The 25,467-nt window shown below is 41.0% G+C and overlaps 1 protein-coding gene across 1 annotated transcript; it reads right to left on the reverse strand.

The window, feature by feature from the left end:
* Positions 1–395: 395 nt before the first annotated feature.
* Positions 396–13,344, reverse strand: LOC122866550 (myosin-6-like). Its single transcript, XM_044176320.1, has 38 exons — positions 13,302–13,344; positions 12,687–12,898; positions 12,413–12,556; positions 12,159–12,315; positions 11,959–11,986; positions 11,753–11,858; positions 11,560–11,652; positions 11,412–11,475; positions 11,220–11,318; positions 11,030–11,133; positions 10,812–10,950; positions 10,558–10,676; positions 10,316–10,465; positions 10,059–10,229; positions 9,646–9,955; positions 9,472–9,542; positions 9,187–9,392; positions 8,370–8,493; positions 8,148–8,284; positions 7,798–8,053; positions 7,462–7,704; positions 6,494–6,670; positions 6,263–6,408; positions 6,082–6,172; positions 5,596–5,985; positions 4,142–4,268; positions 3,654–3,772; positions 3,370–3,566; positions 2,986–3,169; positions 2,684–2,849; positions 2,443–2,567; positions 2,020–2,328; positions 1,719–1,922; positions 1,321–1,617; positions 1,106–1,210; positions 916–1,011; positions 660–794; positions 396–521 (listed from the first exon to the last, which is right to left on the reverse strand). The coding sequence occupies exons 2-38, from the start codon at positions 12,888–12,890 to the stop codon at positions 501–503; spliced, it is 5,814 nt and encodes a 1,937-aa protein (XP_044032255.1). The 5' UTR covers positions 12,891–12,898; positions 13,302–13,344; the 3' UTR covers positions 396–500.
* Between the last annotated feature and the right edge of the window lie 12,123 nt (positions 13,345–25,467).

Below are 25,467 nucleotides of genomic sequence, written 5' to 3' on the forward strand. Positions count from 1 at the left end.
TACTCCACTGCTTCACCAACTCATGATGCTTAATAAGTCTCATCAGTAGTCTCAACCACTTGCAGCTGTTTTGAACTTAATCTTGCTTTGTTGGTGCTCATTCTCAGCTGTGCAGTCAGCTGCTCAAGCTGGATATTGCAGGATATTGTCTTACAAAAACAAGGAGCAAAAGTTTTGAACTCTTCTGCTCTTCTCATGTGAAAGCATGAAAAGCAACTCAGTTTTCATTTTGTGGGTTGGATACCGCTGTTGGTAGGTGCTGCATGAGTTTTTATTACAATTACTACCTCATAGTGCAGTTCTTTGTAGTGTAGTGATTCACTTCTCAGTCATTTCCTTACATCTTTTTCCTCCAGGTTTGAAGGTATAAAATACAGGAAACATGAACAAAGTGGTGCATTCAAAACGCATTTATTCTTTATTCCACTCATGTTGCATGGAGAATAATGAAACTAAAATACTACAATTAAACTATATCCTTGAAGATCCCATTAAAGGTTTCACTCTTCAATGTGTGCTTTCTATACAAAGAAAGAAAAAATGTTAGATAATCAGAATTTTTTGTTCTTGCCAAATCATTAAAGTTACTTGCTGTGCATTGCATGTTTCCAAGACATAGTTACTAAATAAAAGTTGCATTATTCTGAAGGGTTACTGACCTTAGCACCAGAGTCACGGCTCTTTGCTCTCAGCTTGTTGACCTGAGACTCTGCAATGTCGGCCCTCTCCTCTGCTTCCTCAAGCTCATGCTGTAACTTGCGCAACTTGCCCAGATTTGAATTGGAGTGTTCTTCCTAAAAAACAAGATTAGAGTATGGAAACATTTTGAAGTATAGCTATAACACACAAGAGCTGACTCATAAAAAGGCATATAGACTTTATTTTAGTAAATGAAAGAGTAGTATTTTCACTTACAGCCTCCTCTGCAGCTCGCTTGTAGGATTTAACTTTTAGTTGCAGCTTATCCACCAGGTCCTGCAGACGGCTCAGATTCTTTCTGTCCTCCTCTGTCTGTTAAATTAGTATACCACACATATTGCTTGTTAAAGCATAACTTTTTATCTTTTGGTGAATGTTTATGAGTTATTGTGTCAGTAGTGTATACCTGGTAGGTGAGCTCTTTGATGCGCCTCTCGTACTTGCGGATGCCTTTCACTGATTCACTGCTTCTCCTTTGCTCCATATCCACCTCATTTTCCAACTCTCTCACCTTGGAAAGGACAGTTATGGGTGCAGCTTTTATGAGATTGTTGAAGCCAGATAATCCTATATTGTACACTAGTACTGAAAGGCAACACAGCGGAAGTTAGAAATACTCACCCTGGCCTCCAGCTTCTGGATCTGCTTCTTGCCACCTTTCATGGCTATTTGCTCAGCTTCATCCAGACGGTGCTGCAGGTCTTTGATGGTTTGTTCCATGTTTTTCTTCATACGCTCCAGATGAGCACTGGTGTCCTGCTCCTTTTTCAGCTCCTCTGCCATCATGGCAGCATCAGTAATGGCCTTCTTCGCCTTCTCCTCAGCATTTCTGCACTCCTGCACAGCCTCCTCCACCTCACTTTGAAGCTGGGTTGAATCTCCCTCCAGCTTCTTCTTCTGGTTCAGCAGGCTGGTGTTCTGCACAGAATTGTTTCACAGTGAACACTTGTGGAAACATAAATAACTTGGACATATTGGTATATTGTTATACTGTATAGTGATTACAGATTCCGACATACCTGAGAGTGCAGCAGCTGAACTCTCTCACTGACATCCAGCAGTTCTTGCTCTGCCAGTTTTCGAGCTCTCTCAGTCTGCTCCACCACAGACCTCAGCTCATCAAGTTCAGCCTGCAGCAGGTTGTTACGTCTCTCCACAATGGCAATGTTCTCCTTCAGATCATCATTGGCACGAAGAGCATCATCCAGCTGCAGCTGCAAGTCCTGCCAAGAACAATAATAACATTCTTACTATGATTAAAAGGACAAAGAAGACAATCCACAAACATACTCCCATCATTCGTAGGACTTACGGAATTACCTTCAGATGAGCATGCACTCCCTTGAGCTGCTTTTGAGCCTCTGCTGCCTGCCTGTTGGCCTGGCTCAGCTGGATCTCCATCTCATTGAGATCTCCCTCCATCTTCTTTTTCACCCTGAGAGCCTCGTTTCTGCTGCGAGTCTCAGCCTCAAGGGAGCTCTGCAGAGTGTCCACTACTCTCTGATGGTTACGCTTGGCCTGCTCCATCTCTTCGTCCTTCTCAGCCAGCTTCCGCTCGATTTCAGCCTTCACCTGGTTGAACTCAAGCTGAGCTCGGAGAATCTTACTCTCCTCATGCTCGAGGGTACCCTGTTAAAAACAGCAAATCACTGTATATCTTTCAGAGCATCAGAATGGTAATTACAGTGAGTTGATCAATGAAAAAATGGCATATCCATTAGACGACATTTAACATTTGTTCACCTCAGCTTCCTCCAGAGCAGCTTGTATCTCAGCCTTCTCTTGATCCAGTTGTTTACGGATCTTCTCCAGCTCATGGATGCTCTTTCCACTCTCACCAAGTTGCTCAGTCAGGTCAGAAATTTCCTCTGTTTTGTGAATATTAATATATTTTAATATTAATATATTTTAGTATTGTCCCAACCTCCGTACTGTATTCAGTGCATGTTTAAAGGTAAATCATGGTTTAATTATATCTTCCTACCTTGGAGATTCTTGTTTTCTCGTTTCGTGGTCTCCAGGTGATCCAGAGATTCTTCATAAGAGTTCTTCAGTTTGAAGAGCTCTGTGCTGAGAGAACGAGCCTCTTTCAGGGAACTTTCCAGCTCAGTTTGGGACTCCTCATACTTCTGCTTCCACTCAGCAAGTACCTAATTAAATTGTATTTTAAATTATGTTACACACTTTAGAAACATTCAGAAGCCAGTCTCAATTTATACATACAAAACTTTATTCTGTACTGTATGCTTATCTGGAATGAGTCCCTGTCATTTCATATGCCATTACCTTGTCAAAGTTTCTTTGTCTCTTGTCCAGAGCTGCGGCAGCAGCATTAGATCTCTCCACATCCACCATGAGATCCTCAATCTCACCCTGAAGCCTGTGTTTGGTTTTCTCCAGGGAGGAACATTTAGCATTAGCAGCTTCAACAGCTTCTTCTGCATCCTGTAAGCGTTGAGCTAGCTTTTTCCTAATAGCAAAAATAAGTAGGTGTTGTTATGTATGAGTAAGTATGAAATTGTTACCTCACAGATAAAATGGGAATATCACTGTAAAATTTAGGAACTGTCTCAAGATGGGTCTTGTTTTCAGTGGTGATATAACTTTCCTAAATGCTTGAAGGTTTAGAGAGAGAGCAATCCTCTATTCTATAATTTACTGAATCCTTACTTTGCATCTTCCAGCTCCTCCGTTCTCTGGATGGCATCAGTTTCGTACTTGGTTCTCCACTGAGCCACCTCAGAGTTTGCCTTGGACATGCTGCGTTGGAGCTCAGCTTTGGCCTCCTGCTCCTCCTCATACTGCTCCCTCAACAAGTCACAGTCATGGCGAGAAGACTGCACTGCATGGGCAAGTGCATTCTTGGCCTTTGATAAAGAAAAAATAGGTCAAGTCATTTTGTCTGTAGCCATCGGGCTCTGTATTTTAAAAGCAGTAGTTCTTAAAAGAAATACCTTGACTTCCTCTTCTAGTTGTCTCTTGAGGTCTTCAATCTGCTGAGTGAAAGACTGCTTCCCTCTGGTCAGCTGGGAGACCAAGGAGTCCTTCTCCTCCAGCTGCCTGGTAAATTCACCTGAAAAATAAATATTTATAAACCCCCATATCAAGCTGCAATTGGTGTTTAGTTATATTTCAACTTGCAGCCTGTAATATTAGAAATGTAAAACAAACATGCCCCCCCCATCTTTCTTTTCTAAACATAATGCTGTTCTAACACCTGCGACTCCATGGAAGGGGAGCCACTCCCTATGTAGATAAAAACGGCTTATTCTAAGGTAATTAAAACAATTCTTATTTTCAGGTGATTATACACTAATGAAAACATACTAAATAAATTATACTTAAATATTAGATATAAATATTAGATTCCAGTTCTGCCAATAGATCCTCCTAAATGTTACGCACTGGGCCTTTAAATGTGAGTGTATGTTAAACTGATTACCATTTTCTGTTTGAAGCTTTGCTTTTTGCATTGTGAAGTCATTGATGGTACGCTGGCCTTCCTCCGATTTCGTCTTGTATTCAGTCATTTGATCCTCCAAAGTGCGGCACATTTTCTCCAGGTTGGCCTGTTAAACGAATTTTATATTAATATGTAAGTCATAGAATGTATCCGACCCAAGCATTGTATTCTCATAGAGTTAAATGAGAAGATCAATACCATTTTCATGTCTGTGTGTTAACTATGGGACTAGAGCCAGCAGGCGATTAGCCTAGCTTAGCGTGAAGAGTGGCAGGAGGAAAACAAAAAACTAGCTGGAAACAGCTAACCCAGGTCTGTTCAAAGTTAAAACCTGTTCAGAAGCACCTCTAAAGCTCACTAATTAACACAATGTATCTTGTTTGTTAAATCTGTGTACACAAACAGATATGTAAGAATAACAGTTTGTGATTTTACTGAGAGTTATGTGCTGTAACAATTTCTTGGCAAAAAGCAGCGGGGCAGTGATTTCCTTCATTCTTGTCATCTCCATGAGATTGCCAGCTCTAGCCACACACACAGAAGAAAGCCGATAAACATATTTCCCAAAATATCAGCCTGTTCCTTCTCTCATGTCTCTATGGTAAATATGAAGGTTACGCAAGCAACCAGTTAGCTTAGCACAGAGACTGGAAACAGGGAAACAGCTAGCCCAAAGGTAACAAAAGCTGCATACCTACACCAGTCTTTTGTGCTAAACTAAGCTAACCAGCTGCTGGCAGTAGTTTCATATTTACCGCACAGTAGCAATCTTCTCATCTAACTCTTGGCAAGAAAGAGAATACAGCATACTTCACAAAATGTCAAACTATTCCTTAAAATTTCTGTTGCTTTCAGCAGGTATTTCTGCCTCTGGAGCTGCAGAATCTGGATCTATGATCGCAAGGCACCTTCTGTTCCTGCTTGATTATTATTAGTCTTATTACTATTATTATCATTATTATTCCTATATGATTATTACTATATATATATATATATATATATATATATATATATATATATATATATATTACCATTACATTATTATTATTTTAAAATTCTATGTGGAATTTGCATGTTGCTACTGTATGCTCTCTTACCTCCTGCTCTCTCTCTCTGTCTCTCTCTCTTTCTCTCTTTCTCTCTCTCTCTCTCTCTCTCAACCCAACCAGCAGTGGCAGATGGCCGCCCACCCTGAGTCTGGTTCTCGAGGTTTCTGCCTCTTAAAAGGAAGTTTTTCCTTGCCACTGTTGCCAAGTGCTTGCTCATCGTGGGAATTGTTGGGTCTCTGTAAATAATATTATAAAGAGTACGGTCTAGACCTGCTCTATAGGACAAGTGCAATGAGATAACTTCTGTTGTGAATTGGCGCTATATAAATAAAATTGAATATAATTAATAGATGAGTTCAATGAAGACTGATTTGTTTGTCTTACTTTAACTTTGATGATCTGCTCCATGTTGGACACCACATCATCCAGCTCCAGTCTGAGCTCGCTCTTCTCTTTCTCCAGCTTCTGTTTGACTCTTTGTAGGTTGTCAATCTGCTCTCCCAGGTCAGCCACACTGTCTGCATTCTTCTTTCTCAGTGTAGCAGCAGTGGCTTCATGCTGCAGAGTGGCCTCTTCAAGGTCTCTGCGCATCTTCTGAAACTCAGCCTCTCTCTTCTTGTTCATCTCAATCTGGGCAGCAGTGGCTCCTCCGGCCTCCTCCAGCCTCTCACTGATCTCCTCTAGCTCCCTAGTCAAGTCAGCCCTCTGTTTTTCCACCTTGGCTCGGGCAGCTCGCTCTGCTTCCAGCTCTTCCTCCAGCTCTTCAATGCGAGCCTTGATGAAAATCATCAGATGATTATAAATTTTGAGTAGGAATTCACATAATGAAGAGATAAAATCACAACAGATAAAACCTGTTTGTGCAGTTACCTGTAACTCCTTCAGTTTCTTCTGGAGTTGAGCGCCCATGGCCTGTTCATCCTCAATCTTACTTAACTGCTGGCTGATTTCAAAGTCTTTCCTACATTTAATGACAAAATGATTCACATTAGTAATCAGCTGTTGTAGCATAATGGGCATCTTGTTTGTGATTGTAATAGATTAGTTTTACTTTTTGAGTTTTTCCTCCAGCTGCTGCTTGTCATTCTCCAGATCCATCACACTTTCTTGGGATAACTTTAAGTCCCCCTCCAATTTTCTCTTGGCTCTTTCCAGATCCATCCTTATTTTCTTCTCTTGCTCCAATGATCCTTCAAGCTAACAGACAAAACAATCCAAACATTTACTCCATAAGTTGTGTCTCTAGGACTTGAGATTTAGTCGCATATACCATTGTACTCACATCATCGACTTGCTGCTCAAGCTTGGCTTTGGCCTTGGTCAGAGTGTTGACTTTGTCCTCCTCACTCTGCAGATCGTCCAGTGTTTGTTGATGAGCTTCCTGAAGAGCTTTCTTCTCTTTGGTCAGCTTAGCAATGATTTCATCCAAAGCTGCCATCTCTTCTGTCAGGTTTTTAACCTCAGAAAACAGATCACAGTTGGTGTTAAATCAGGAATATAGAAAGATTCTTCAATAATACAAGTTTCAGGTCTTTAAACCCACAATACTATTTTTTGACCACTTGTGGGCAGCTGTGAACACAACATTGACATATAAGTTGATATGGCAAATTTGTTAGCATACAGTTGCCTATTTACATATCAAGCAGACACGGAGCAACATTAACATTCATTTAGAGCCGTGTCTCTGGCCACCTGTCAAATGAAAGTCCAATATTCACAATCCCTTTAGTTCTTATCTACTCTTTACCTGCTAAATGCTCCATTAATTTTAACAGCTAGTAGCCAACATTGTTTGTCTGCTGTTTTGTGCAGGTCAGTTAACCTACAATAGTTTTTTCAGAGCTCCTTCGCTCAGCTGTGCCTGAAAGTGAAGCTATGAGAGCAGTGATAGTGAGTCAAAACAGTAAAGTTCCGCAGCGGCCCAGGTTCGAATCCAGCCCGTGGCCCATTTACTGCATGTCATCCCCTCTCTCTCTCTGCCATATTTCCTGTCTCTCTTTAGCTGTTCCTATCAAAAATAACGGCAAAAAGCCCCCTCAAAAAAATCTTAAAAAACAGTAAAGTTGTGGGCTATAAAGTAAAACAATGAGCTGAAAGATACTAAAACACTGCTTAGAGATGAGGAGAACTGCACAGCCAGGTGATAATTCTCTGTGTGTTTGCACTACGAACAACCTCTTTAACATTACACATAGACATCTGATCAATTGTTATTTTTAAAATATGGATTATAGCTGCTTTCATTACCTTGTTCTCTGTGGCATGCTTTTCCTTTTCCACTTTAGCCAGAGTCAGCTCCAGATCATCGATGTCCTTCTTGAGTTCTGAACACTCATCCTCCAGCTTCCTCTTCTTGGCAGTCAGCTCTGCATTCATCTCCTCTTCATCTTCCAGCCTCTCTGTCAGCTCTTTGGATTTGGCCTCAAGTTGGATCTTACTCTTGATCAGACCCTCACAGCGCTCCTCAGCATCCGTAAGATTGTCTTGTTCCTGCAGACAGTATATTTAACAAATTTTGTTACTCATCACATTTTCGCAAGTATATTGCTGTAAGTTTTACGTAAACTAAGGGACTGATCTTACAGACTGGACTTGCAGCTGCAGGTCGTTCTTCTCTTGGAGAAGGGTGACCGTTTTTTCCTCCAGCTCTTTCCGGCGAGCCTCAGATTTAGCATAAGCCTCTTTGAGCTTCGTAAACTCCTCCTTCATGTTTGCCATCTCCTTCTCAGTCTCAGCTGATTTCAGCAGAGGTTTAATTTTGAAGTACATCTTCATCCAGGGCCAATTCTTGACACCCATGAAGGCACGCACATTCCACTGGATCACCAGTAAGGAATCCCTATAGATAACGTCAGTAAACTTGAATCCATTTGCCTGTACCTTTTTTTTCTTTTTTTACAGTAAATGTTATACACCAAAAGTATTACACCAACCTTCGCTCAACAATTTTCTGGAACTCAATCCTGGCAAGTAGTCCTCTGGATCTCGCTTGAATTCCAGTGATGATGAGAGCGAGACGATCATCTCTCATCTCCTCAAGAACACCCAACAGACCAGCTTTGAAGAACACCTGAGATTGACAGAAAGTTTTTTTTGTAACATTTATTCAAACATTAAACCCTGCTCTTTGTAATCATTGTAGAGACAAAACCAACCTTAGTGTGTCCCAGTTTATACTGCTCATGGTCAATATCCAAAGAGCCTAAAAGTTTTTCTGCTGCTTTCTTGTTGTCAATGAACTGTCCCTCAGGGATAGCATTAGGGTTCAGGATGCGATATCTGAAATGATACAACCATAACATCATTACAATTATTGAATGAATGTGCAAATGAATTCTAAGTACATATCGCGGGCCGAGCAACTTTGGATCAAGTTCCTGATCTAGCCGTTTTACAATATCCTCCCCAGCCCATCCAACCTTTTCTGCTGGGGTCTGGCAGACACACCGGCATGCCCACTTTTCCAGGGAAGACTGGATGGAGGAGGCCTCTGGGAGAAAGAGAGCCAAGTATGCAGAACTGGTAGACGAATGCCAGAGCTGAGAATGGTATGTGCAATGTGTGTCCATCACGGTTGTATGCAGGTTCTGCAAGCTCCTTGGCCAAAGACCAAAGCCTCTCCAGTCCCTAGGCAGGCATAGGGACTGGCCGGTGTAGCCTTTGAAGCCAACCTTGATGGGCACACATTGGTCACACCATCCTCGGCTCCGACACAGAGGACTGCACAGGAACAGAGCCATCAGGAACATCACTACAGAAAAGGCATCAAGATAGCTGTGCATCAAGAGAGGTGACCCGTGGACTACTCACACTACTTGGACACAAGTTTGATCAATCCTGGCCTGGATCCCTAGGGTGTTTGATGGTGAAAGACCCAAAACACCCAATGTCCCCAGGTTATATCTCTGATGTTGTGTTCAAGTGTATCACAAGATTTGTGAAAGAACAATAAATAACCATTGCTTTTCTTGCCTTTGTTTGAAGTCTCCATACTGGATCCTGTTGGGGAATCCCTTCCTGCAGATCCTGATGCCTTCCAGCACACCGTTACAGCGCAGCTGGTGCATGACCAGCGGATTCTCCATCGCCCCGGGAGTCTTAGTCTCATTTGGGATGATGCAGCGTACAAAGTGGGGGTGAGTTGACCTGAGGTTGGTCATCAGTTTGTTCAAGTTTTCCTGTAAATGAAGACAATAAATGTTAACAGGTTCCATTTATCAAACTTAGGACATATACCAAATCTTAGACATATTTTACCCTGTGCAATGCTGACACAGTCTGGAAGGAAGAACCTTTCTTCTTTCCTCCCTTTCCGCCCTTGCCTGCATCTTCGGATGTGTGGAAATAAGTGTAATTGTAATTTTTTTCCCTTTGTTGATATCCTGGACAATTCAAGGACAATAATAATCAGTGTAGTTAAAGATCCCTTACCTGAATCTGCACTAGCATACCCAGCAAACAGGACAGACAATAACTTCAAGGTAGACTTCTGATACAGCCCAACCACAGTCTCATTCAGTGGGTCCTTGTTCTTCACAAGCCAGTTACAGATGTTGTAATCAACAATACCAGCATAGTGAGCCAGGGAGAAATGAGCCTCTGGTTTCCCCTTAACAACCCTGGGCTTCTGGAAGTTGGGACTTTTACCCAGATGGTTGTCATATAGTTTGGCTTTAAATGTTGCATCGCTGGCTTTGGGGAACATGCACTCCTCTTCAAGGATGGACATGATGCCCATGGGCTGAAGGAAGGAATTGATTAGAATTAACTGAATGTAAACCTGTCACAAAGAATAGTTTACATTTGTTACATGAATTATAAAATCAAATTTACTCTGGACCAACCTTTTCAATGAGTTCAATGCAGGCTGCCAAGTCCATGCCAAAGTCAATGAATACCCACACGATGCCCTCTTTCTTGTACTCTTCTTGTTCCAGCACAAACATGTGGTGGTTGAAGAATTGCTGCAGCTTCTCATTAGTATAGTTGATGCACAGTTGCTCAAAGGTGTTAGACTAGGAAGAACATTCAAAGAGAGAAGTTTATGTTTAGTTTAACGTATATTTTACAGTCACATGTGCATAAAACCTTTTATACTCACATCAAAGATCTCAAATCCAGCAATGTCCAGCACACCGATGAAGTGCTGGCGAGGTTGCTTGGTATCCAGGGATTGGTTGATCCTTATCACCATCCACAGGAACATTTTCTCATACACTGACTTGGACAGTGCGCCAATAGAGTAGTTCACCTAGATTAATGCATAAAATCAGTGACATGAAAATTCACTTTATTCTTCAAACCCCCAATCGAATCAGTGCAGTGCCTGCATTTTCAACTTACTTGCTGCACATTCTGACCTTTGGTGACCCACTCATTGCCTACTTTCACTCTTGGGTGACACAGGCCCTTGATGACATCAGCAGAGTTCAAGCCCATCAGATATGCAGTTTTGTCGAGATCTGTAAATTGATTTTGTGAAAGAGAAACATTTACTACATTATTTTGTGTCAAAAGGCACAAATTGGTGGTAGTTATACTCTTGTTTTAGGAGAAAAGAAGAAAAACTGTTCTTTATTGTCCTGATGATACTTTACCCTCTGTGCCATCGGGCTCTGCTTGTTCTTCCCTCTGTTTCTGTTTGAACTTCATGTTTCCATAATGCATGATGGCACCAGTCAGCTTGTAAATTCCATTCTTCTCCTCTTGGGTGAAGCCCAGGACATCAAAAGCTTCCTTAAACGATAAAATTACTTTTGAGTTAGTTGTGAAACGGTATGTGTGGAGTTTTTATCAAGCATTCTGTTTCTCTTACATCAGTTGCCATCAGTTCCTCTGCATCATCGATGGAGCCTACGGTTGTCTCTCCTTGGGAGATGTAGGCATAGTCATAGGGGTTGTTGGTGATTAGGAGCATTTCTGTAAAAGAAAAAGTAGTTTCAGTCTGTGTGTATGTGTAATTTGTTTTAGGGTCAAATAAGTTATATGTTTCATCCAGCCCTCACCCAGCAGTTCTGGTTTCTTTTGGGACAGAATCTGGTAGAAGATGTGGTAGTCTCTTTCAGCCTTAAGCTGATAGGTGACACGGGATTTCTCCAGCAGATCTGACAACATATAACATATTGGTACTAAGTTATATTCCTGACCTATGAGAACCCTTTTCCTAACTTTAAATTATTTATATACTGTGTACTTACATGTTTCAATATCAGCTGAAGACAGTTTCCCACTGACTCCAAAATGGATTCGAATGAATTTACCCTGTAATGAGAAAATGTTGTTTAGAAGTTGTCAACATAACACAGTTATATCTGCACATGTACTCTTTGAAGTGACCAAACTTACAAATCTGGAGGAGTTGTCATTTCTGATGGTCTTGGCGTTTCCAAAGGCCTCCAGGGCAGGATTGGCCTGGATGATTTGATCCTCCAGGGTGCCCTGTGGATTTAATGGATGCCAAAATTTAGGCCACAAAGGTCAAAACCTAATTTATTATGTATATCATAGTATACTCATAATGCCACTGTTTTAAACCAACCTTTTTCTCCTGAGCAGCATCCTTCTTGCCAGAAACAGCTGCAATGCTGGCAAAGTATTGGATAACTCTCTTGGTGTTCACAGTCTTTCCTGCACCAGATTCTCCACTGAGAATGAAAACAAACATGTGAACTAAACATGTCATGAAGACAAAACATAAACTCTGCTCTTCAAATTGGAATCAGATATGACTTATGAATTACTTACGTGATGAGGACAGACTGGTTTTCTCTGTCTGCAAGATTTAAGACAATGTTCAGTGTTAGGACATTTTTCTTTAAATGTCTAGATGGTCACGTCAAGTCAGATCAATGTTATTTATATAGCCCATATCACAAATTTGCCTGAGGGGGTAGAAATTACAAAGTGCTGTGTTAGAGATGATGTAAACAAAGAGCTGAACATACCTGCCAGCATGTTCTGGTAGGCGCTGTCAGAAATGGAGTAGATGTGAGGAGGAGCTTCACTCCTCTTCTTTCCTCTATACGCGTTGACCACAGACTGATCGTACACTGGCAGCCACTTGTAGGGGTTGACAGTCACACAGAACAGCCCTGAGTAAGTCTGTGGACAAAGATACATAAAACAACAACAACTTTTTTATTGAACTAAAGATTTCATACACCACAAAGATCAGTAGATATACGTGGTCATTACTCACGTAGATCATCCATGCTGCGTAACGCTCTTTGAGGTTAAACAGCACAGCAGGCTCATGGAGGAAGGTGAACATCGCCATGTCTTCAATTTTATCGAACTTTGGCGGGTTCTGAGGGTGGATATCAGCCTCCTTATGGATTACAGTCTGAAATGATTTACCACAGGGAATATCTTCATTTAGATTGTTGTAAAAGTCATCAAGGATATGTTAATCATCTTGTTTGACTGCTGTGTCACAACCACTTTCTTTCACAACCAGTAAATGACATACTTACTTTTCCAAACTCAGTTTCAACAGTGACTTTGTCACCGTCTCTGATGGTGACTGTGGCTTTAACATACTCCACCTCAGGGTCTGGCACAAAACACTGCCTCTTTATGTCAAATTGTCGAGTCTGGGCCTCCAGGCGCTCCTTATCTGACTTTCTCAGGAAGGTGGCGGCAGGCCCAAACTCCGCCATGAGGGCATCACCAGACATCTTGAAAGCTGTGAACCAAGAAAGCATTTTGATTACATGGTCCCTGGAGTAGCACTTTTATAACTTATAAGGTAATTTGTTGTAAGTTTATGATTTAATCCATTTGTATAGACATGTATAGACATATGTACATAGAAAAATGTAGAAAACATCACAGGAATTATCATGGTTAAGTAATTTAAGTTGGAAAAAATCCTAAAACTTAAAAGACAGTAATTGCTGTTACCTATGAACTATGATAACCAACATTTTACAATGCAAGTTTATCAGCTGTCAGCAGTCTTTTTTTTGTTAAAAAAGTCACCTTGATGAAGGAGGTTTGAGAAACTACCAGCAGAAAACGTAACATTGTTTTGAGTCTATTCTTTTTCATGTATAAATTTGAAAAACAAACAGCATGGAGCTATTTACCTGTTTCCTCTTCCTCTCCCCCTTGATAGATTTGGTGTGGTGGATATCTAGAAAGAAATAACAAAAAAGTAACATTGTATTTTCAATATGTCATGTGATAGTTGAGTCATGAGTAAGATGCATGTACACTTACCTGCAGGTGCTGTGTTCCCGTCCTCTTTCTGAACCCCTCTTTATATTCATCCAGGAGGCAGAGCTTTGACACCCAGCCACCCTATAAGGGAAGAGCAAGAAAACTATTTGTATTTGGAAATAAAGGAGTGGACAACAATAACTCTCATGTAACCATTGGCCAGTGAAATTAAACTTATGAGCTGGTCTTAGATCAGCATCTATTTTTGTTTTGCCCTTCAAGTGACTGAAAAGCCAGTAAATTATGAAAAGTATAGAAATATATTAGCTGATATAGGAAGATATCTGATGTTATTTTTATCATATTAAACCACTTTCCAGTACATTTCATGATCAGAAATGTGCTTGTGGATCTATTCTTGGCTGTTCCTCAAGGGAAAACAATGTCTTTTTTGTGTAATATTATTTTATATGAGCTTCATTAGACATTTAATCTTTCTTATATAATTTTTTTAACTAAAGACAGCTGCACCTGTTGGTCTGTCACTACTACAACAGGACTATGAGTGTCTAGAGACTACAGTATTGTTTGTCTTCTATTATCCTGGAGGACAAAGATAAACTTGTGAATTATTGACTTGGATTCCTTCTCCTGATCCTTTTTTGCCTCCAGTGGACCTCAGCTGACCCTTCTCCATCCACAGTATAATAAAAGACTGGATATGACAGCTGCCTGCTTGGAAACCAAACTGTCAATAAATACATTTGGGTCATACTGAACACTTATCATATTGACAACAGGCCAATGCTTTTAATAACTGTTGCATTAACAGAGGAGAACCTTAAATCTTGTGTTTATTGAGTGGACAACCTGAAGACCACCTCAAGAAGCACAAACCCTTTTGATTTTAACAACTTCTTACTTCAGGTTTCACCTGAAGTGTGACCTTGTAGGTCTTGACAGTTGGTTGTCTGCACCCAGTGTACCATTCCTTAGCACATCAAGGGCAACACTGAGGCTGTCATTCCCAGCTGTCTTGTGTCCTGCAGTTAATACTTATGATGGACATCATTCCTACATGCAGCAGCAACCCCAGTCTGTTGTTCAAGTTGGTACTAAGACAGCTATGGCAGGTAGTTAACAGTCATATTCTGTTTTGTGTTGTTTTGTAGGTTAATCATCTTTGCAGAGTTTTAAAAGCTATATTACATCAGAGATCAATATTCCTTCCATAATGAATTAGGAATTTGGTTAGAGGGGCACTCCACTAATTCTATACATGAAGATCAGTTTGTTCGTTAGGAGGAGTACACAGAGTCAAAGTCTGTGAAAACGATGTGTAATGTCTTCTATAGCCCTTAAAGGAGCTGTCTAATACTGTATCTTGGATTGGGCTAATAGTAATAATTTTTTTTTTTTTTTTTTTTTTTTTTTACAAAAAGCCTTTGTTTAAAGGGTGTTGTTTAAAGAGTTTAAGGAATAGTTTAGACATTTTGGAAAATTCGCTTATTTGCTTTCTTGCTTAGATGAGAAGATCGATACCACTCTCATGTCTGTACACCATATATGAAGCTACAGCAAGCAGCGGATTAGCTTAGCTTAGCATGAACACTGGAAACAGGGGGAATCAGCTTGTACGGATTAAACAAACGAGATATAACATGTTAATTAGTGAGCTTTAGAGGTGCTGATAGGCAGATTTTGTTACCTTTGAACAGAGCCAAGCTAGCTGTTTCCCTCTGTTTCAAGTCATTATGCTAAGCTAACGGACTACTGGCTGTAGGCTCATATTTATCGTTCAGACATGAGAGTGGTATCAATCCTCTAATCTAACTCTCTGAAAGAAAGCGAATAAGCATATTAACCAAAATGTCAAACAATTCCTTTTAATGAAAGACACCATTGAGTAACACTATGGGAATTGTAGGAACTTGACCTACACTAGGGACAACAACTGAGGATATCTCAGCTTTTGCCACATTGATTTTAGTATTTGTAAAAATCTGTCCCTCACAAGTCCCCAAACTTCATTTTGTATTTTGTCTCCAAAAGTTATTGTCAGGAAATATACAGTACAACTATTTGAAGTACAAGAAGAAAATATATATATCTACTTATAATGTCTTAAGGACCTTATTCTCATGTCATCATATTGAATTATTATTATATGAATTTTAACTGCTAACTAATATAACAACACTAGAATATATTATATACCTACAGTCACTGTTTTGCATCTATTTTTCCTCAATTTACAGACTCCTCAGTCCCAATGAAAGTCAGTCAAAAGGTTTCCAACACAATGTCTTGAAAACAAACCACAGTGACTGAGAGGTGTTTATGGCACATTTTCTTCCTTTCTTTCACCACAGTTGAAGCTGTTGTTCAGCAAGGCCAGGTCACCACCCTAATTATTGGCGCTAAGTGCTATTTCATACTGTAACTCCATACTCCTTGTTGGGCTGGCATTGTTACTTCTATTTACCCTTGAGGACAAAGATAGCCCTGTGAAATTGTTTTGGGATTCCTTCTACTAAGCTCTCTCAGCAGTGATTTTACCATTGTGATTGTGTGTGTTTGCTATTAAATTCAGAAAAAAGTGGTGTTTCCAGATTTTCTTGTCACATGATTACAATACTGAAGGCAAGCTAATGCAGTATTTGTGAGCTAAGGTCAAGATGAAACAACAACTCTTAAGTCAGCTGTCTTGAGTTATTGCTGCTATTTTTTTCTTGAACAGAGATACTCATCTAAACTTCTGCCCTCTTTTGACAATGTAAGCTAACATCATGTGTCCCCAGAACACACGCAATAATCTTTGAAGTTAATTTAATGTAATTAGGGAGCAGAAAGGGGACTTTTACAGCATGTAGTAGTGTACAAGATCAACTACTGGATGACTACTGACAGTGGTAAAAACATATATCAGAAGGAATATCATCTGACTCAAAACCAAATATTTGGAATTTTTTGGATAGTGAGGAAATAATCTGAATTCACAAGTGGCTACAGTCAACACCAGGGTCCTACCAGCTATATCTGCACCATATGAAGTGTAAAGCTGTCTACAAAGTGATAATTTGTCTCAGACATAGTTGGAGATGACATCTACTTCTCCACGACCTCTAGATTGCATATGAAGACCCTTTCAACACTTGATACTCCACACTTCTGGTCTTAACCTCGAGTAGTCTCACTAGCCTTCACATAGCTTTCCCTGGCTGCAGTCTCAGCTGTTGTGTGAGAAGAGTTGGCCTCTGACATCGTCTTGTTCTCCAGTCATTCTTTGTGTCTCCTTGTCTGATTGATTAAATGATTTATTTGACAATCTGAAGAGCATATGTTGATTGATTTTTAGCTGGAAGGATGAGAGGAGAGATAGGTGATGCTGGATAGCTGGGAGCTCCAGGCTGGACTCTGCAGAGGTTGTCTCTGGAGAAGGCCTTTAGTGCTCCTGTCTGGGTAAGGTGGAGAAAGATGCCCCCCTTAAGAACATTGTCTATTTACTGAAAAGATACAAGGTGTTTGAATATGATTTCAGTATGAACAGTATGATGCATAAACCAACCCAGTTTTGAGGATAATGTGTAGGTAGAGGATTAAATGTAACTCTTACAAATAACAAATACAAAAAGGCTAATAAGCTAAAATGGCTATCTACAGTATATAGTTACAGACAGGAGTTTCCAGATTACATTGAGGTACAGTCTTAACTTCTGAATTTATTTACCAACTAATGTAAATTGAAATACAAAAATTGCAGTAACGCATTTAATCCTCCATGAATATTTCTATTTTAAACCAAAATAAATGTAATTTGTTATACAACAAAACTACAGCCATGCTAGCTGCTCTGTGAGGCTGTTCTAAGGCACAGCAGTGCTTTGAGCTAAATGCTAACATCAGCATGCTAGCATTCTCACAGTGGCAATGCTAACATGCTGGTGTGCAGCAGGTTTAATGTCTACCATGTTCACCATCTTAGTTTAGCGAGCGAAACCTGCTAACATGTTCTAATTAGCACTAAACACAAAGTACAGCTTAGGTTGATTGGAATGTCATTAGTTTTGCATGTTTTTGGTCATAAACAGAAATATTGGACAAATTAAAATTTTGATCTGATGATGGTGTTAAATGAAAAGTCGGGGGATGTTATTACAATTCAGTGTACCAAATTTCCAAATTTTAGTAGGTAAAAGTCAGATTGTATACATTCAAATCATTATATTTCAAGCTGGCTTCTGAATTATAATAACCAGTCATGATGTAAATAAGGTGCTGAACTCAGGTCTTCAATGGGTCAAGAGAGCTGTCATTTATAATGTGCTTCAGGGAAAGTGTGCAGTCTCTCTACAAGGTGATAATGTGGTCCTATATTACTGGAGAAAGTATGACGACTATATATACCATCTTACCCTGCACTCCTCATAACTTTCACAGCTCCACACCATATGTTTAGAGTGCCACTCTAACCTTGAGGGCAATGTTTTGCTGCCACGGTGGAACATACTAATCTGTGTTGAGATTCTCATGCTCAGCTGTTTTACACTGTCACAGTGTCTCTCTTGCTGTGGTCCTATGTTTACAGACAAAGACAGACTGGGCTACGTGACAGGAACTGCTTCTGTCAGACTGTTGCTGCACATGGAATCTGAAAATGCAAGGTGGGTAGAGGGGAGAATGAATCTTCCTCTGTGCAAATTATCAGAAGGTGTGAAGCTAATTTTTTGTCACACTTTGTGTATTTTTGTAAAGAATAGTATTGATTTAGTTTACAGCCCACAAATTGCAGTGTATATATTTAGTTCATATGGTGTACCAATGAAATACTTACTGGATCAGATATATATTACGGAATTAGAGCAAGGAATAAATATATAAAATAATAAATTACTTTATTTTAGAGCCTGCATACCCTGTACCTTCACTATAATCATAGTGATAAAAGGATGAACCACAGATCACTTTATTTTACAGCCTTCATACCCCATCATGATTGTCATTTCCATGAGGTTAATGTCACATGTAAAAACAGTGTGGAGTGTGTTCATCTGTCAACATGTATTAACAGGCAAGTTATCACAGTCTCTAAGAGGGCTTGGAATTTTTTTGGAAAGTGAGGAAAAAGTTTGAATTCACAAGTGGCTACAGTCAACACCAGGTTCAAACCAGCTATTTTTGCACCATGCAAAGTGTAAAGCTGTCTGGCTGTTGGCGATGACATCTATTCCTCCAAGACCTCTGCATTGCATAACAAGACCCTTTCAACACTTGCTCTCAGCTGTTGTGTGAAGCTGCGGATGACATCACCCAAGGGAGGCATGTATAAGGAGAACAGTATTGGTTCCAGAATTGAACCTTGAGGCACACCATACTTGATATGGGAAAAGGATGACATGAAGTTATTAATGCTGACAGAATTTCCAGTAGAACCAGTCTAGTGCAGTGCAGATATGCCCACCCAGTGCCTCAGTCTATCTAAAAGAATGCCATGATCAGTTCGGTCAAAGGCAGCACTTAAGTCCAGCAGCACAAGAATTTAACACATGCCTGCGTCTGCACTCGTTAATAGGTCATTAGTGACTTTGAGAAGGGCTGTCTCAGTGCTGTGGTGTTGACGAAAGCCAGATTGGAACTTTTCAAAGGTATTGTTGTTTTCCACAGCAGCAAGAAGCTGCTTAGATACAAGTTTTTTCGAGAATCTTCGAAATAAAAGGCAGTTTGAAAATTGGGCGATAGTTATCCAGGAGGGTGGGATCAAGCCCAGGTTTTTAAGGACTGGCTGGACACAAGCAGTTTTAAAGTAATTAAATAAATTATTATTATTGCTGTATCGGCTGTGTCTGTTTTGTATTAAGGACCTATGCAAAATTACCACAGGAATGTTAAAAGTAGCACTAGAGGGATCCGGGCTCCAAATAGCAGCACTATGATCAGTCCACAAGGGGGTGTTAGTGATAGCAGAGTGAGGCAGGGTGGGCAGAGAAGATAAAGAAGAAGAGCGAGGGGAAACAGGTGATGTAAATAGTCAACTACATGAGGAGGACAACACAGCGTGCTGCAAGTTAGCTGCCAGCATGCGACTACGTTCTTGTTTGGGTGATGCAAACAAGGAAGAACGATCCCAGTTAAGTTAAAATTGTGAATAAAACCAACGTCATGGATGCTGTAGACAGACTGGAGCCAGGTATGAAGGCTGAGGATCCTGCTAAAACGGCCAATTCCACTACCCAGTGTAGGAATTGGACCCAAAATGAAAGCATGCTTTCCGGTGCTGTTGAGCAGGTCAAAGAGGTTGATGAAATCTGCTTTCGTCAGCTCCGATTGCTGACGGGCGGTGTCATTGGTGTCGACATGGACTATGATTTTCGCGATAGTCGTCGGGAGTGCAGCCAGAAGTCCGGGGAGCTTTTCGAGGATCTCGGGGGTCGTAGCTCTGGAAAGCACTGTGTGACCGCATTAACGAAGTGGATATTCCTTACTATGGAATCTCCAACTATCAGCAAAGTTGGGGGATTGAGAGGAGGCAGAGTCGATGATCGTGGAGACCGTCGAGTTCTATCAGCTGTCCCTGGGACAGTTATGGCTGGGGACTGCTGCGGCAAGGAGGCGTCCATCTTAGCAGAGGTGTTCTCTGCCGTCTCAGGAAGAAAGAGACCTCCAGAGCTTCTCCTGATCACGGCCTCTTTCAGTAACTTGCGGCGAGAGGAGGAGGAAGACTTAACCGCTGGAAAAAGGGAGCATCCCTCCAGTGTAGGAAAGTCCTGCGTATCCAGGATGTCAAACCTGTTGGCCAGTGGGAGGTCCCGATGTGAAGGTGGAGGAGGCAGACGCTTTGCACCATGTCTGTCCTTACAGGCCACAGTCCAGTGCTCCGGTTGACGTGGAGTCGAACTCACCGGAGCCTTCTCACCACCCCCGCCGACGAGTGACTGTGCATCCACTGGGGCTTGGCAAGGAGTAGAAATGGCAATTGCTTTGGGCTTTGCACCCATGAGGAGCCACGGATCTTCAGGCTTAGCTGAAACGGCTTTATGCCAGTGATGATAAAGCTGAGCGCCAGTGATGATAGAGCTGAGCCATGGAAGAGTGGGATTATTGTCCACTACTGGGGTGGAGCAGTCAGGGTAGCAAGATGGGATGGTCGCATTCCGGTTGTGACAGAGGAGCTGAAGACTGCAAGGTGTTTTGTCTTTTTCTCTGAGCTCAGCCTCCAGACAGGCGATACTTTTCTTCAGCTTTGAGACGGTAAGTTGACAAGATCCACACTCAGCCATCAGGCTTGCAGTTAGTCCGTGAGAGTGCTTCAAAGCTTAAAATCCACAGTAATGTCCATAAAAGTGCTAAAGAGCTTAAAATAGTTAGTAAAAGCGACCGGTTAGCCTAGCCGCTGGGCTAAAAACAAACCTAGCTAAGCTAGCAGCAGTGGAGGCAGTCCGGTAAACCACGTCAAGTTGCAGCCAACTTAAAATGACTTAAGATCCATACATCCGATGACTGAAAACTTTTACCAAGTTAAAACATATAGGTAAAACAATGGCCAGGAAAACAGTGTAGGATAGAAAACTTGGCTTAAAACCTCGATAAAATGTCAATTGATGATGGTTTAAGACTAAGTTTCTAGCGAAGCTTCTGGCAGGTACACAAAAACGCCGAAATCAGAGCTAAATAGCACGAGGCACCAGCTAAATGGAACTATACTCAGTTTACCAACCTTTATATTTGTTGAAATAGTTGCTCCACCTTTTACGCCAATTGGTTTTACCATGTAACTTCATAGTATACAGCTTATTTAGCAGTTATATAGGATATGTAAAATAAACTTTGAGGACAGAGGATCCAGAGATTTTTCTATTTATTTTTCATCCATTATCCACTTTGGGGCCTATCCCAGCTCACACCCTAGACAGGTCACCAGGGTAGTGGGAAAGGCTAACACATATAGGCAGACAACCATTCACACTCACATTCACACATGGCCAGTTTAGAGTCACCAGTTAACCTAACCTGCATGTCTTTGGACTGTGGGAGGAAACTGGAGCACCCGGAATAAACCCCGCAGGCATGGAGAGAACATGTAAACTCCACACAGAAAGGCTGTGAGGTGACAGTGCTAACCACTGCACCGCCGTGCTGCCACAATAATAAGTCAGTTATTATCTAATAAGTCCAAGAAAGGGCCATATAGGGTGGGGGTTGTAAAGAAAAGTGAGGGGATGATTGGGGGTTAGCAGAGAATCGAGGCGGGGCCAATGGGGGAGGTGGGGGATGGTCTGTTCTCAGGCATCAGATTGATCAAGAGGCACAAGAGTCCTGATTTTACCAAAGAGCTCTGCCATGGAGACGCCTCCCTTATGCAGCACGGGGCTGATAAGCTCAGCAAAGCAGAGCCAGATTTCAGGTTATGCATCAATGTATTGCAACCTCCAAGATCTCTTGCAGACCTTTAAAGACCTGCTCTGCTGGCAGCACCCCTGACTTGTGCAGTTCCAGCAGCATCAGGCCCGTCTGCCTACGAGTGTTGCTACTACACTTATCAAGTCCACAGCAGACCTGACAAACACATGGAGGACGGAGGGGCTGTTTTGCTCTGCCACACAGTGCAGGGCCTCCTTTAAGTCATCAGTGTTAAAATATGTATCAATTACAACCTCAGAGAAGGTCTCCATCTCCTCCTCTGTGAGTGAGAGTTTAAACGAAGAGAGAGTGGGGCCTTCTTTCTCCGACTGTAGCTGGCGATCGCTGTCCACAACCTTGTCCGGAATGTGCTGTGACTTTTCATCCACTGTAACCTCAGTCTGGGGGGGCAGAGCTGGAGGTTGCATCCTTCGTCTGAGGAACTCTGCAGCCAGTTTGTTCCGAGGATGTTAAAGGATCAGATGGCTGCAGGCCTGAGGAACAATAATAACATCCGAAAATAATAACATCTTGAGGCGCTTCATCGGTCACTGAATTAAAACGTATAAAATATTGCAAAAATACTACTTGAAGCAAACCATTATACCAGTTTGGCTACCACCTTGAGCTAATGCAGGACAATGCCAAAAAAATATAGTTTCTGAGAAAAATAAAGATGATAATGTGCATTCTTATTTTGAACTTTAATCAGAGACATAGCTGTATCCATTTCAAATTAAAAGCTATCTAGTGTTTCACTGGACAGAATCCCTTCATTTCCTAACAAGGCTTTTGTTGTAAAACATTTACAGGACAATGTTGTGGAAAATTCAGTGACTTGCACGGTTCCCATGCGGTACTTTAAATGTAGCTACTGCCATCTTGTGGCACTTGTATGTTACTACAACATGCAGTTTGGCTGGGACATGAACACGCATACACCCACAGTGACTGAAATTCAACAATAATAAGATGAGTGATCCAGAACAACGAAGTGTTCATGGAAATGTACATTATGCTTAGTTGACAGGCACATTATATGACCGACACTGGGAGTTAATCCACCCTTGTTTTTTGTTTTCTATTTGTTCATGGCGATCATGCCCCTGAGAATTATTTGAGGCCCGGCTTTTATTAGAGAAAATACAGTAATTCAGTGACCATGTATAGCATGGTACTCATCATTATAACACACTTTTGTGAATCTTGTTATTTATATAACATGATACGTTCATTTCTAACTTGTATTGAGACTTTCTTTTCTTTAATTCTAACTGTCAAATAAAATGGAAGCCAATAACAAGAATGGTCTTGTTATTGGGGAGTTGAAGATGTTTTGACTTTCATCTGAATGGCTTCTAAAGTTCTGATCTCAGGCGGGGAATGCAAAGTACAGGTTTAAATCCTGCCAACGTGGTGACATTTTCATTGCCGTGAACCAGGCTTCTGTAATGAGTGCGGCCATGTTGCCTGTCAAAGCAGCTCCATGTAGGAAAGCTTCAGCGGTACTGAATGAACTCTGACCTGCTGTTTCTGTCACACTGATTTGAGCTCTATTAGGGCCAAAGCAGCATTTTACTTTGAAGACTTTACACTTTTAAAACTAGAATATTTCATAAGTTTTTAATCTCATGACAAACACTTTCTGATTAATCACTTGGAGTAGTTGATGTACTGGGGCTGTGCTCTCTGTCAGCCTCTTCTCTTTACATGCGTGATGTCACAGGATCAATCCCTGATATTTCTGTTGAAGATGAGCTCTGTATGAGACCAAACTGTGGTAAGTCAGTGACCTGTTCACATGTGGTCTGTTAATGAGCCGGTAGATCATTAAAATGACATTTGTACTGTCTCTGATGACATCAGCTACATGCTTATCAACTTGCTGTGGATGAGTGGTTAAAGTGATGGAATTAGAAACCATTGTTGTCTCCCCACGCAGATTTCGAATCCAGCTGCCGACAAAAATTATAAATAGTGTTAACAAATTCTAAACCCTGTTTGACCAAAGCATGGTATGTCCTTTGGTTCAGCAGCTATGGAAGTTAACCATCAGATTTCCCCAGACAACAGATAGTATTGAGACTACCTTTTCTTTATTTTTCGTTAATTCTTACTGTCAAATAAAATTGGAGCCATTCACTGGTTTTGTTATTGGGGAGTTGAAAATGTTTTTACTTTCATCTAAATGTCATCTAAAGTTCTGATCTGTGGCGGGAAGTCCAAAGTACAGGAGGTTTTTGTGGCCGAGTGGTTAAGGCGATGGACTGATTCTTTGGGAATATTTCTTTGGTAGAATGGTTACCGTCAGTAGGTGATTTGAGGGGGGATAAGAGGGGATGCCATCCCCCTTGTTAGCAAAATGACTAAAATCCGCCCCCCTTGTTGCCTGCTCAAAAGATGCTCTGTGCTTTGTCTCATTGTGGCGCTTCATATTGCCCAACTAGGTGGAAGCGTGACCCTTGGCGGGGTGAAATTGCCACCGAGCACTGCACTCAAAGTTGATCATGGTTACCTTTTAAAGCACAACCACAACAGCTGTATGCAACTTAGCAAGAAGTGACACATGCAAGCAGGGGAGTTAGAGTGTGATAGAAGAAAAACTCATACTCTGTGTTTCACAGTTCCCTAAACTATAAAACAACATTTAAAAACATTCCACATATAGTTTAGCACACTTTTTGATGATGTATACTTTTGCTGTGCTTTGCCTCTGTGTCTGCACTATGCGCTGTGTCCTACCTCGCGGTGAGTAAAGAGAAAATTTCTTATCATGTAAAGGCAGCTTAAGTCCCACGAGAGTTAACAGTGCTCACGCACTGTTTTAAGGCACACAGCATGGGTTTGGGTCACTGAATCTGATGGGTCACAGATTTTTGAAACGACACAGCAAGCTGAAGCATCCGACCAGTCTTGGGAAATATTTGAATATGAATGATGATCACAAGAAATCATTAACAAAGGGTAAGACGAGCAGGTTTGCCATCTATTTTACAATGAAAGTAGCTAGCACAAGCTCCAAAACTCACTAAAAGTCGCCAGATGATGTCATCACTATTCATTTGTATGTTGATGACATCATCATGCATTCATTTGCATACAGTTTAGTGCAGTGAGGGAGAGATCACCTTAATTTAAGACATAAAACGTAGATAGAGAAATCTTGGCTAAATAATCACAAACTCACAACAGGGACATAGTGTAGATTTGGAGAGAAAAGAGTGAAGTTGCCCCACTGACTACTTGCGCACAACGCAAGAGGAGAGGAAGAGAAACACTGTTGGCAGAAGAGCTGCAGCATGCATGGGAATGAATTACAATATAATATATTTAAATATATTTCTCGCCTTTTCCCTGATCATCTGAATAAGTCGCTAAATTTCTCGCTAGTTGCTTTTTAGAAATAAAGTCGCAAAGAGGGTCTGTAAAGTCACAAAATCTAGTGACAAAGTCGCCAAGTTGGCAACACTGAAGACGAGCCAACAGCCGCAAAGTTCCTCCACCAAGGTCAAACTCAGAGCATTTTGTAAAGGAAAATGCTCATAACCTTTTTGTTTGGCCGATCTAACTTGTTAGTTTTCAAATAAAATAAATATTTGTGCTGAAAGTTTTTTTTCGTAGTTTATTGCACAATATAATGTAATAATTATACATTATTTCAGAGTTTAATAAAACAGACCAAAATCAGTTCAAGGG

This window comes from Siniperca chuatsi, linkage group LG19 (assembly GCF_020085105.1).
Source record: "Siniperca chuatsi isolate FFG_IHB_CAS linkage group LG19, ASM2008510v1, whole genome shotgun sequence".
Lineage (NCBI taxonomy): Eukaryota > Metazoa > Chordata > Actinopteri > Centrarchiformes > Sinipercidae > Siniperca > Siniperca chuatsi.